This window comes from Hevea brasiliensis, chromosome 11, assembly GCF_030052815.1.
Source record: "Hevea brasiliensis isolate MT/VB/25A 57/8 chromosome 11, ASM3005281v1, whole genome shotgun sequence".
Lineage (NCBI taxonomy): Eukaryota > Viridiplantae > Streptophyta > Magnoliopsida > Malpighiales > Euphorbiaceae > Hevea > Hevea brasiliensis.
Window position 1 is genome coordinate 92,785,962 of NC_079503.1, and position 14,193 is coordinate 92,800,154.

At 31.2% G+C, this 14,193-nt stretch overlaps 1 protein-coding gene across 4 annotated transcripts; it reads left to right on the top strand.

The window, feature by feature from the left end:
- The first annotated feature begins 3,847 nt into the window (after positions 1 to 3,847).
- On the top strand, positions 3,848 to 12,797 carry LOC110661980 (katanin p80 WD40 repeat-containing subunit B1 homolog KTN80.4). 4 transcript variants are annotated; one of them, XM_021820843.2, is made up of 18 exons: positions 3,848 to 4,144; positions 4,784 to 4,914; positions 5,306 to 5,423; positions 5,778 to 6,004; positions 6,093 to 6,195; positions 6,454 to 6,524; positions 7,064 to 7,138; positions 7,218 to 7,361; positions 7,564 to 7,744; positions 7,861 to 8,385; positions 9,042 to 9,098; positions 9,187 to 9,860; positions 10,422 to 10,544; positions 10,903 to 10,977; positions 11,109 to 11,221; positions 11,776 to 11,892; positions 12,036 to 12,104; positions 12,359 to 12,797. In XM_021820843.2, exons 1-18 carry the CDS (start codon positions 4,120 to 4,122, stop codon positions 12,417 to 12,419), a joined length of 2,889 nt encoding a protein of 962 aa, XP_021676535.2. In that variant the 5' UTR covers positions 3,848 to 4,119; the 3' UTR covers positions 12,420 to 12,797. The 4 variants fall into 4 exon arrangements, with proteins under 4 accessions (XP_021676535.2, XP_021676534.2, XP_057986302.1 ...); XM_021820842.2 differs by having other exon boundaries at positions 3,884 to 4,144; positions 12,364 to 12,498; XM_058130319.1 differs by lacking the exon at positions 3,848 to 4,144 and having other exon boundaries at positions 4,738 to 4,914; positions 12,364 to 12,498.
- The last annotated feature ends 1,396 nt before the right edge of the window (positions 12,798 to 14,193 follow it).

The following is a 14,193-nucleotide window of genomic DNA, read 5'->3' on the forward strand; positions in this document are numbered from 1 at the left end:
TATATTAATTAAAAATTAAATTGGGCAATGCCCTGCTTGCAATTGGACATGGACGCGGTTTGGGTTTGGACTGGAACTTGTTTCATCAAAATCGGATTGAAATAGCTTGATCAAAATTGGATTTCAACTAATTTGATTAAAATCAAATCAAAATCGAACTAAAACCTATCAAATCTGGATTTGACCAAAATCATCTTGAATCAAATTACAATCGAATCAATTTTTATAAGTTCGATCCGATTCCAGCCAAAATTACAACAACTGTTACAACTTTGGATTCAGTTTGATTTGTACACACATTGATGTGCCTTGGTGCCTTGTAGGCACATCACACATGTGCAAGTTGAATCAATCCTACAACCACAAATTTGGTTCAACTCTAAGGATAGCCAATTGGTATAGACATTGACTGCTCCGCAGAAAATAAAGGACGAGAACCTTTAAACCCATATGGAAGTGATTATCTCCTCATAACTGCAACCCTTTATCTACTGGTGTAAATGGTGCAAAAATGTGATAATCCTTCTGGGTCTGCCAAAGATATTTTTGACCAGTGACTGGGACATGCTATTGCTTGAACCTTGCAACTGAATTTTATACCTACCCACTGATGCAAATGCAATGCAATCCTATCCATCACCTTGGATTCTTTGGTTAAATTGCTCGGTCCTCTTGCTTCCCAAGTGGGGTTTGATAGCTTATTATGGACCTCTCCTTCACAAGTTATTGTCAATTGAGAAATAAGGACACGTATGGTCATGTGTGCTTTTTGGGGACAGTGATCTTTTTATTTTCTTCTTTTTTAATACATGAAATTGGCTAAAGACATTCCCCTTTGCCTCAGAATCTAATTGCTATTCCAACCAACATCCCCCAAAAGGTTCTTGCATTCTGCCTTTGCTTTGAGTTCATTTTTTGATCAATTTCACCTCTTGACCATTTTTTTTCTTCCAAGGCATGGAAAGTTACATAACCACTCTTAAAAGTAAAAAAATCTCAAAATTATCATACAAATAGGATTTATATGAAGGGTGTTATGTCCCAGTCAATGGAGTCCCTGTCCTTTACCAGGACCTTTAGTGAATAATAAATTTCTTTCTAACAAATTTGAGTCATTACTCAACATAAATTATATCCATTTCTGATCATTTAGAAATTAATGATGGAAAATTTTTATGAAATGCTTGGCCTAAGCTCTACTAATGAGTGGAAACACATGTTTCATAAGCTTGTTAAAAGAAGAGAACTTGGGTAAGCATACCATTCATTTAATCATAGCCACTAAACTCGAATTGAATCGGCCAGTTAAATTAATGAATCAGCCTTTAAATCAATTTGAATTTATAGTTGAATCAAATAAAAAAGCAATTCGACGTGATCTAGACGATTAGATGGTTGAACCAGTGTGTCCTAATTGATCCAATGAATTCAATTATTAAATAGAATCTTTTTCATTTTAATATTGGTATAAATAATTAAACTCAAAACCTCATAAAAAATTTTAAAATTAAAATCAATTAAGTTAACTTGATAGTTATGTATTTTTTTTTTTTAATATATTTATTTTTTAACATATACATAATATTTCATAAATATTAAAAAGAATTATTCATTTATGGAAATTTTTATGCATTAAATTACTTAAATATTTTTATATGAAATTTAAAAATACTATTAAAAATTAATTAATTATAATTTAATAAATGTTAAAGTTTTATTTTAAATAATTAAAATTTTATTGATCTTATTTATTTATATTAACAGTTATTATATTTTAATTAATTTTTTTATTAATTTATATATATAATTAATTAATTTTTAATAACATGCAATGGAAAACAAACAACAAGAAAGACATGTAAAGCACCTTTGATTATGCTTGAACCCAGCTGTATTTTCTAAGATTACCATTATATAATATTCTTTAATACTCTTCATGATTGCATCTCAAATCTATGACCAGAAATGAATACCCCCTCTCTTCCTTCCATGTAGAAAATTCAAGCCCCAAATACAAGTAATTGAAGACAGAAGCAAGCAAAGAAATTGAAGAGAATATGGATTTCTTGGTTGCTTTCACCACTAATTACACTTAGCAGTTAACCTAAATGGACTTGTTCTACCAGAAAAACTAAAGCTTTAATTGCTTAAATAAATCTCTAAGCAAATGTCTCTTTCATGTCAACTTCCTTAATTACCCAGCTGGAAAAAAATCATGATAAATTATTTAAAAGTATTAAGGATAAGGCTGAGCAGAATTCGGTTCAAATCGAAAAATCGAATCGAATCAAATCAATTCGGTTCAATTGATTCGGTTTTAAAACTTAATTAGTTCAGTTCGGTTCGGTTTTAATTTATAAAAATTTCGGTTATTTCGGTTCGGTTCGGTTTTGAAGAGAAAAAAATCGATAAAACTGAACCGAACCGAATAGTGATTTATATAGTCAAATCGAACCGAATCGATTTTTGAATTAATTTATTTTTATGAAAAATTTATGAATTATATTTAATTTTATATATATTAATTGTTTAATTTCATTGATTAATGGTTATTAGGTTCAAACCAAAGTTAAAATTAGATCAAATAACTTGAAAATCAAGTCTAAATTAAAAAATCAATCAAAAATCAAACCGATCAGTTTAAACCGAACCGAAATAAAACGGTTCGATTCGATTAGATTTTTCACTAATTTCGGTTTGGTTCGATTTCTAAAATTAACGATTCGATTTTTATAATTTAATTTGATTCGGTTCGATTCAGTTCGCTCACCCCTAATTAAGGATATGTTTGGTTACTGTTAAAAAAGTATTTTTTTAAATATATTAATTTAAAAGTATCAAAATTTGATTTAAATATAAATTTAATGTGTTTTGATAATAAAACTATTAAAATAGTAAAATAAATTTTTTAAATTATTTTTTTAATAATATTAAAAATAATATTTTTAAAAAATATATATATTTTTTAATCATATCAATACAGTGATAAATTTATTGTAATTCTAAAAAAAAAAATTAAATTTAATCCCTAGAAAAACTATTATTAAAAAAGATAAGCTCCTCCTGTGAATAGTAGGATATAAATAAATAAATAAAATAAAGATTAAAGAAAAGCTTATTTTTTAAGGAATGAATCGATCTACCTGTCATTTCATTGTCTAAATTACATTTTTGTAATCATTCATCGGTGGGTAGACTTCTAATTTTTGTTTAAAAAATTATTATATTTAAAAAATAAAAATAAAATTGAAAATTAACTCAATCAATTACGTGTTTATAAACTATATAATAAATAAATAAATAAATAATTAATTAAAGTATGATTAAGGTGGACTAGAAAGAGCCATGGTGTTTTATTAATAAATAGTATAAAAGAGGTCCATCTGCAAATAAAAAATTTTAATTCACATATTTAAAAATAAATAAAAAATTAAATTCAATTTCATTTTCCTAAAAATGTTATTTTTCATTTCAATTAAATTGAGTAATGTTAATTTAATTATAAAATAAAATAATTAAACATTATTTCCATTTTTCTCCTAATGAAAAAGTAAAAATATAAAAGGAAAAAAAAAAAGAGAACTTAGAATTATTACTCGTAATTATTTTCACCGCAATGTGCCATTATTAATTTTTAAGGGTAAAAATAAAAATAAAAAAAAGGAAAAATCGACGCCCACCAGACGAAATAGCGTCAGACAAGGGCATTTTCGTCAATAAATTCTACAGTAAAAAAATATTTTCTTGGTTTCACTGGAAAAACACGTGAAGCAAAGGGTAGTTTGGGAAAAAAGATTAAAAAACAATGCATAGAATAGAAGTAAATCTTGACTCATCAAGCCTTGATATGATAGTCTGAAATCTGAATTCAACTGTTTAAGCAAATTTGCAAAAAAGTAAAAAAAAAAAAAACCTCTGGAATCTGAAGAAATTCCACCAACGAAGAACCAGAGGAAGAATTTTTTTTTTTAAAATTTTTCTTATCTGAATCCAATTCCTATTTTTTACCTTTGGATTTTTTTCAAGCTTGTTGCGTGAACTGTGAATTTCAAGCTACTTTCTGATCTAATTTCTCTTGGCGCGGAATTCGTTTCTCTGTAACTCTATACGGTGGAAGAAATGGCGAAGCGTGGATATAAGCTGCGTATCCTTTTTTTTTTTGTTGTTATTTTTTAATGTAATAATGCTGAGCTTGAATCAGCTTGGATTTTGAAGCATTTTGTATAATTTTGGGGTTTTGCTTGTGTATTGAGCTTGTTTTGAACGTTAACGTCTGTTTTGGGTTATTTATATTCTGATTTCTGTCAGTTATTTATTTATTTTTTTTGGATCTTGAAATGCTCTGCTTGAATGTGGCTTGCTTATTTGAGCTTCTTTTCGTTGTTCATTTCTGAATTTTAGCTGAAAAACGTGTTTCCCCTACTTCTCTTTGTCCTTGTTTGGTTATCTATAAACTTTGAGTTCTGTTTATTTATGGTGTAAGGTTAACTATTTTGGTACATCTTTTAACTTTGGAGTAAAGTTTTTCCCCTATTTCTCTTCTGGCTGACTGATCTTCTACTAATTTCAGTTTCTTTATTTTCCCCCCTCATTTTGAAGGCAGGAAGAGAGGGACAGATTTACAGTTTCAGTTTTCTATTTTTCTTGTTTTGACATATTTAAGGGTTTTTCTTTTATTTTTTATTTTTATGCGAACTGTGAAGAGACCCTTGAAAGAAATCAAATGGTTTTCTTTTTCCCTCAGAAAGTTTTATGTGTAGTTCCTTGACTGAAATGAATACAGAGGAGTTTGTGGCTCATTCAACCAATGTAAACTGCCTAAATATTGGGAAAAAGGAGTGTCGACTGTTTATCACAGGTGGTGATGATCACAAAGTCAATCTTTGGGCAATTGGAAAACCAACTTCTTTAATGGTCAGTTCATAAGTTTGCCTTTTTGTTTATTTCTTCTTTGAACCTACTTCAATGTATTGCTAATTTGGACTATTTTCTAGCTTCTCTCTTGTGGTTCTTGTGCGTGTATTGTAATTAAAAAGCAAGGGCAATAAATATAGTTGATGATTTAGTGACCAGATGATTGTTTAAAGAATGATCCGGCTTTTTGTTATCATTTAATTTTAATGGGTGCCAATTGCTTAACCAGATTTCCCATTTCTTTAGCGCATTCTGAAACAAACCATTATATTCAATATCTAATACCATTCTGTAATTTTGCTGTAAATTTGTTGTGGCATGGGGCAGACTTTCTGTGGCATTATTGCCGTATACATAATCAGTTAGTTTGTTTATTGGTTTTCAAATGCAGAGCCTCTGTGGTCATACTAGCCCAGTTGAATCTGTAGCCTTTGACACAGCAGAAGTTTTGGTTCTTGCTGGAGCTTCCAATGGAGTGATAAAGCTTTGGGATTTGGAAGAAACAAAAAGTAAGTTGATTCATTTGATTGGGTTACACTTGCTTAAATCAGAATTGGGGTTATAGATTGGGAAATCTGTAATTCTTTGCTGTTTCTATCTGACATCTAAAGACAGACTAGAAAAGTGAGAACTTGTTAGACCTAAACTTTGAATCATGATTCAATTTCTAAATTTATTTTAAGATCTTAAGTTTGAGGTCATCTAGTGTGTTTCACTGCAGTAAGAGAATCTATAGTGTAATTCTCCTTTTTCTGTGTCTTATTATATTTTCTAGCATACTGTCAACTTTGTATTGTAGCCAGGAAGCTACATCAATTTCTTAGTAAAATTCTAATATATTTGTTATTGTTCATGAAGTGTAGTGGTTCGCACTCTTACTGGACACAGATCAAACTGCACTGCTGTTGAATTTCATCCATTTGGTGAGTTCTTTGCATCTGGTTCAACAGACACAAATCTGAAGGTATGGGATATCAGAAAGAAGGGATGCATTCATACATACAAGGGTCATACTCAAGGCATTAGTACTATTAGATTCACCCCTGATGGTCGCTGGGTAGTTTCTGGTGGACTTGACAATGTTGTAAAGGTATTAACTGATCTCACTATCAATAGTGAGATGTGTGTTTAGTTTCATTTCTGTTACTTTACTCAGTTCCCCTATTATCATAAAACAGGTGTGGGATCTTACTGCTGGAAAGCTTTTACATGATTTTATGTTCCATGAAGGACATATTAGATCCATAGATTTCCATCCCCTTGAATTTCTCCTGGCCACAGGTGAGCACTTGATTTCTATGTGTCTTAGTTATGAAGAGTTCTGTTTGCAATTTTTGCATGTAAATGATATCAGTTGTGTGAAGATTATTATCCAAAGTTTAATTACATATTTGCTCTATATGGCTCAGTTTTAGGCTTACTTTTGTACAACCGATATTACTGATTGCTGTATCCTTGACATCCCCCATCAGCATTTTTTCATCAATTTCTTATAAACTTGGTTGGCAAATTATTATAACATGCAATTCTTTTTTTCAGGTTCAGCAGACAGAACTGTGAAATTCTGGGACTTGGAAACTTTTGAATTGATTGGATCTGCCAGACTTGAGGTATCTGAGAGACTATTTAAATTAAACATTGACGAGCAGTAAGGTTTAGTTTTGGCTGTGAAGTGATTAGGATTCTGTCACAATGATTATTTTCTTGCATGAAATAGAAAAAAAAAAATTTTGATTCTGTGAACTCCAGGATGCAACTTATTTTCACAATTGTTCTTTCCCATAAATTATTTCATGATATTAAAACTTTGATAGTAATATTTGTGTTTTGCCTCTCAAGAAGCATGAGCATCACATAATGTGGTCAATTTTCCAATTCTTCCTGTGTGCCAATAATATAATATGTATTTGAATATAAAAGAGGGCAATGTAGTGTGACAGTTTTGTGATTGTTTATATCATGTAACTTCTAGGCATCTATTTTTTTGTCTATGACAAAAAGATGCTGTGACTTTTATCTGATATTTTCAGCATTTTGGGCTGACAATTAAGTTACATTAAGCCTTTGGGCAGTTATTTCCTGTCAATGTAAATGAATTAGTTCTTTGTTGTGTTTCATTATCTAAAATGCTTGCCTTTCCTCTCTCCAGGCCACTGGAGTACGCTCAATTACCTTTCATCCTGATGGGAGGACACTTTTTTGTGGATTAGATGATTCTTTGAAGGTTTGGATTGTTGTTATCACAAAAACTGCCATTTATGTCTACTATAGAACATAAGTTTTGGATTATGCATAAACTGCAGGTTTATTCTTGGGAGCCTGTAATTTGCCATGATGCTGTTGATATAGGGTGGTCGACACTTGGTGACCTCTGCATTAATGAAGGAAGACTTTTGGGTTGCTCGTATTATCGAAATTCTGTGGCAGTTTGGGTAGCTGATATATCGGTACCCTTTTCTAATGAGTTACCTTTTTTTGGGCTTTCCTTTCCTAAATGTAGTGACTTTACTGTTTGATTATCCAAGTCATACATCTTCCCGTTCTCCATCCTTTTTTCTTCCCTAAATTTTGAAACATTAACTTATTTGATTTTCTATGTCATCCAGTTGGCATTACTTATATCATTAACCTTTAACTTATTTTGTTCAGCTTATTGAGCCATATGGAGTTGGTTTTGAACTGGAAGAAATTGATTGCACAAAGAAAAAATTTAATATCCCAAAATGTGTTTCTCCAGACAAAGCAAGGAATGGAGTAAGATCGACTTCAGATTTACACTCTGTATACCCTGATTATGAGATCAAAGAAATAAAGAACATATATGTAGACCGTAAGTTGCTATATTTGCTATTCACATGGGTATACTCATGGGACATGTAGGATGCAAATTCATCTTTTCTGTTTTCTCTCCAGTGGCTAATTTATTTTTCCATCTTTCATGTAAAGCTACCAGTGGAAATACTTTTTCTTCACAAAAAGTTGGGTCTTTGAGCTCACCAAAAATGGCCCTCCCATTGGATACCAAGGAGATGGATAACCGACCAACAGAGAAGAGAAGTCCCATAACAGAAGTGAATGGAAAAGCTGGTGGGGAAGCACTTGATAAATCTTTTGTTGTGCCCACCGTTGTACCTCGGGACAGTGTCATTGAAAAGAACTCTTCCAACTCCGGAAGGGAAACAGTCACATTTTCAAGGACAAAACCTGGCATGTTACTCAGGCCAGCTCACATACGGAGGCCATCAAATAGCAAGAACGATGCTGAGAAGCTGTCAGTAGCTCTTGAATCTGAAAGTTTTAGCAATGTGACAAATGAGAAAGAAAGTGCAATGGATCTAAAGTTGCAATTTCTGAGTGTATCAGAAGATGGGGCACGGAAATCCGGTGAGGAGAAAAATTCTACTATCAAGAGTGTTGCAGATAAGTTTGAAAAAATTTTATCACCGGAAACACCCACTAGTCGGGAAAATCGTAAGTTCTTATTTTTATATAACAGCTTCACTTTTCATAACTCAGTTCTTGGTCTTTTTTCCACCTTGTGTGTTTTTTCTCCTTCCCTGATAATTTTTCTATTGAGTATGCATTTCTTTTAGCCCTTGCTTGGACTTAGATTAGATCATCAAAGCCTTTTTCCCAATGGTTTCATTTCTGTACTGATTTCATATTTTCACTCCATCCTCTCTGATTGTATTCACATAAAGCACAGGCCAACTTCTTGGTGGATATGATCAAACAATCTTCTTGTAGTTCCTGCTAGATTTTACTTTGCCAGAGTTTTTTATTTTTTTTCTGGTCATGTGCTATCTCATCTGGCCCTTCATTTGAATACCTTCATTCTAACCATGCTAGTTTTATTCATTTTTTTAATTTTAATATTTCATGGTCATCTCTTAATGTTTACCATTGCTTTCATTCATAGCAGGATACATAGTGTCATACTCTTAATATATCATTGCTTGAAGCTTAAAGATATTGTTTGGAATCCATCTTAATTTTATCCCATGCATTATATCAACTTTTATCCCCTATTCTAATTATTTAGGGTTGCTGAATTTGGTTTCATTTCATTTAATGATTTGTAGTGTGTTTATTCATAAGCTGGTAATGATTAATTCTCTTGTTTTCAGGGGATGAATCCATTAATAGCAATAGAGGGATCCCCTCTGTTAAAATTGTCAATGGAGGTTTGTCAGTTCTTGCCAAGTGTGTGATTTTCAAGAGTGCATAAATTGAATGAAATTGATTTTGTTCTCAATATTTTTATTCTGGCAGTTGCTGTGGTAGCAGGCAGGACACGCTCTCTGGTTGAGAGGTTTGAAAGACGAGAGAAATTCAACAATGAAGATCAATCAATAAATATGGCTTCTCAAATTGTGCACGAAACAAATAGGATGGCCACCAAATCAAATAATATCAACCCTGGTGCTACACATGAAAGTGATCGAAAATCTCCCACATCTATGGATATGACCCCTCTTGTTATACCCGAAATTGACAGAAAACCTCCTCCAGCAACTAATGTGAACCCTCGTGTTATACCAGAAACTGATTGGAAACCTCGCACGGCAACTAATATGACCCCTCTTGTTATACCTGAAACCTATAGAAAGCCTCCCACAGCAACCAATATGAACCCTCGTGTTATACCTGAAACTGATAGAAAACCTCCCACAGCAATTAGTATGCCCCCTCGTGTTATACCTGAAACCAAAAACATGACCGCCATAGCAACTAGTGTGATTACTGGTAGTATGGCTGAAATGGGTAGTGTGCCCATTAGAGCAACTGCTGTGACCCCTCGTGTTATACGTGAAATGGATAGAACACCCACCACAACAACTGATGTGAATCCTCGAGTGATACCTGAAACAGATAGATCACCTTCCATGGCAACTGACATGACTCTTCGCACTGTATGTGAAATGGATAGAACACCACCAATGCTGGTATGATTTTTGTCCCCATTAAAGGAATATTTTGTATGGTCTAAACATAAATGAAGTGCGGCATCTTTAATGAGTTTAATATATGTCGCAGTTGAAATGTGATAAACATAAGCTCACAAGTATAAACTTAAATTTGGAGTAAAACTTTCAAATTGGATGAAAGTTTCACCTGGAGTTACTGACATCAATTAGCCATTGAAAGTTGCAAAAATTAGTCCATATCTAGACTTTGCTACTGTAGACATGATAATGGCCGTTTGAATTAGCACTTCAGTGGTATTCTTTCCTTATGAAGCCTCTAAAGTACTGATACTTGATGGCTTGAACTTGTCTCTTTCTTTACTTTAGAATTGGCTTTGGAAAAGTCACTGGTTAGTAGTTTCTGCAAGTTGCAACATCTAATTGGCTAATGAATGCATCAAAGCCTTGCTTTTTTCATTACCCAATGAATTTTCCTTAATCTGAAATTTGTAGCTTATCATCAGGAGGAGCCTCACATGAGCTTCTGCCTTCACGTTCTGTCAACCAAATTCACTCAGTTTTCGCTTTTGATAATGACAGGAGGAGCCTCAGATTTCTGGCAGGGACACGAATTCTTCTAAATTTGGGGATATAAGTGAAGATTTGATGCAAACTCATGATGTATTTTTAAGTACACTTAAATCCCGCTTGACAAAATTACAGGTGAATCTAGCCATTTTGAGTACTGATATTTTTAGCTGACATATGCCAAATCTTGCCACATTGTCTGCTAAGTTTTTGTTGCAACTTGAGATCGATGAAGTTTTCTTTCTCAATTATGGGTAACCTCTAGATGTGTTGGCCTTTACAGAGATTCATTTAACAATGTAGGATATTATAACTAGTAATGCTCTAAACATTATCTATATATGCTGTATCCAAAGACTGATGAAGTCTTTTGTCTGTGTTTTATTATCTTGAGTACATCTTAAAGTTTCTTTCATGTGTCTATTCTTTTTCTTCATCTTCCCTTCTCTTGGATGCAATTCACAAAGATACTACTTCTAATGTCATCCTGCAGGTAGTTCGGCATTTTTGGGAACGGAATGACATTAAGGGTGCTATCAATGCTCTGAGAAAACTTCCAGATCATTTTGTGGGTATTTTTGAGAATAGTTCATGTCTGTTGGTATATTTGTTTATTTATTTTTATGATTATGATCGGTATCCTGTGGTTTATCTTGGCATTTATTTGGCATTTCCTGATAGAAATTAATACTGCTTCAGGTGCAAGCAGATGTAATCAGTATCCTCATGGAGAAAATGGAGATTCTTACCTTAGACCTATTTTCTTGCTTGCTTCCTGTGCTTGTGGGCTTACTGGATAGCAAGATGGAAAGGTAATTGTGAATGGAACATGATCAGGAAATTTTCATTGTTAGGATTTGGATGATAGGAATATGGAATATTGTGCCATTTACTGCAGCTCTTACCAAATATCAGTTATAACCCTGCAACTAATTGACATTATGCCAAATCGGATTGATTGTTGGAACATTGTCATTGTTGCTTAGCGTACTTTCATGGCTACGATATGTTGATTGCTGCAACTATGTGCTCTTCACAATTGAAAAAACCCAAATAGACTCAATAATGTAATACAGCAAATTCCCTTTGTCACATAGAAACATCTTAGGTGTAAAGTGTATTGGCCCAAAGGACACTAAGTTTTATTTGCTCATATTTGTCATTTTTAACATTGAGTGGAGATGAATCTCTACTCAAATAAACAACCATATAACTGGAGCAAGAATTGCATTGGACTGTGAAACCTTGAAATGGTCTTATTGTCTGGTCACGTATTACAGCTAGAGTCTTCTGTCCCAAAATTGGTATTGAATTTAAATCTAAAGCAGACTCTTGGAGAAATTTAACTTGTTTTGTTAATATACAGGCACACAAGTGTCTCATTGGAGATGCTACTGAAGCTTGTAGCAGTCTTTGGTCCAGTAGTACGCTCAACCGTTTCAGCTCCTCCAGCCGTCGGTGTTGATCTTCATGCAGAGCAAAGGTTTAGTTATCCAACATTCGTGCATACACTTTCTCAAAGAGTTTCCTAAAGTGATGTGGATTAATCCAAGTTATTTGTTGTGGCACGCTAACATTGATAGTTGAGTTTCCTAATATTGGTTAAATATTTCCTAAATAATGCAGGCTTGAATGCTGTAAGCGCTGCTCTGTCCAGCTGCAAAAGATCCAGCAAAATCTTCCAGCAGTTATTAGGTAAACTAGTCCTTACAGAAATTCATCTAAATTGCAAGATATGTAGTGTGCTTTTTTGGATTCCATGTGACATGTCACTTTCTTAAATTGTCAGTGTGCAACTTTTCCTGCCCTATAACGCCTCTTTGGAAGAGCATTAAGTGCTTTGTTCTGTAATCTGAATGCCTGTTCTCTATGCAATAAAATCTGGTGCTTTTCCCGGTCAAAAATATGACGACTACTCATGAGAATGTCCCCTGTAAATTTTGCTGCAGGAAAGGTGGAATGGTGGCAAAATCTGCTCTGGAATTAAATCTAGTTCTTCAAGAATCCTAGCCGAAGCCTGCCATGCCACCATGTAAAGTCAATTTCTGCTTTTTAAGTGTGGGAGTTCGGCTCAGCCGATACCCCACCTCGCAGTTTTGTTTTGCTTCCTGCGAACCGGAGTTCTGCAAATTGGTAGTCTTACGAGACAAATATTATCAGAGCAGTTCCTTTACATGCCACTGTCATGGCATGATGGTGGAAGACACTCATTTGTTAATACCACGGTCCTTCTGGCAGTACCTCGATGATTTTCACTGTAAGTCTTTAATTCTAGGTATTGTTCTGTATTTTGTGTTTTAGTGTTCAAATTAATGTAATTATGTGGCAATTTTTTGTGTAGCGTATACTTACATTCGTCATATTCAATGAAATGCATAGATTTCTTCACAGATTGGTCCAATTCTATATTCTTTTTATTGGGTTACATTAGTCAGTCCAAAAATTAAACCCTTTTTGTCTTTTATATCTACCTGCCACCAAGTTTCAAGGCAAGGAAGGGAAGAATTAGTCTATAATTTGAGGTAGGGAAATCCAATTTTTTTTTTTTTTTCATTTGAAAATTTTTTATTTTAAAATAAATAAAAATCAAATATAATTATATAAAAATTTAATTGAAAATTTTTTTTAATTGATTTATTCTAAATAAAGCTATATAAATTTTTAACTTGGCACACAAAATAAGGAGTTTAGAATATGTATTAAAAATTTTAAACTGAAAGTTTAAATCTTCAGCCAATTTATGAAAGTAGTTTATTAATTGACAAATAACCGAAAGCATGCTAATTTATTTCGAAAGTTATCCAACATAAATATAAATTAACTGATCTTTTGTATATATTAATTTTTTTTAAACGTGTATTGTAATTTTTTTTACTTGTAATTTAATGTTTTTATATATTATTTTTTATTAATTTTTTATATAATATAATATTATTAAAATATATTAATTATTATTATTATTATAATAAAATAATTTTTTATTTTTCATAATATTTATGTTGCATGTACACTTATTATTTTATATTAATTTAATGAAAATAAAAATATATCAATAAAATAAAAAAATTATAGAGGTAAAATTTATAGTGAAAAAATTATTATTATTATTATTATTATTATAAGTGTTTTATAAATATATAAATTTAATTATTTATTATTTTATTAGTTCATAAGTGTTAAGTTTATCAAAATTAATTAATTTTAATTATTTTATAATTTTTATAATATATATATATATATATATATATATATATATATATATATATATATATATATAATTAACGTGAAAAATCTAAATTTTTTATAATACTATTTATGAGTTTATACACATAATTGTAAAATAAATTCAATTTGATGTAATTTCATATACTATTGATTTTTTAAATTATTAATTATTTTTAATTAATTTTTTTAATTTTATTTGATAAAATTAATTTAATATATTCATATCAATAAATATAAATATTATGAATTGTTATTTGATATATAATATTTTAAATAATTTTATATTTTTTTATGATATGAATAAAATTTTAAAAATAAGATTAAAAAATATATTTATAATAATAATAATAAATTATTTATAAATAATAAATTAATAACTTAAATGCTCTTTTTGATAAAAAATAAAAAAATTGATTCTAATAAAATAAAAAACATGTTAAAATATTATTATTTAAAATTAAAATGATTACAATCAAAAAACGTATATATAATTATTCAGTTTATAAAAAATACTTTATCAAATTAATTTATAACATATTTTTAAATTATATTTTTTATA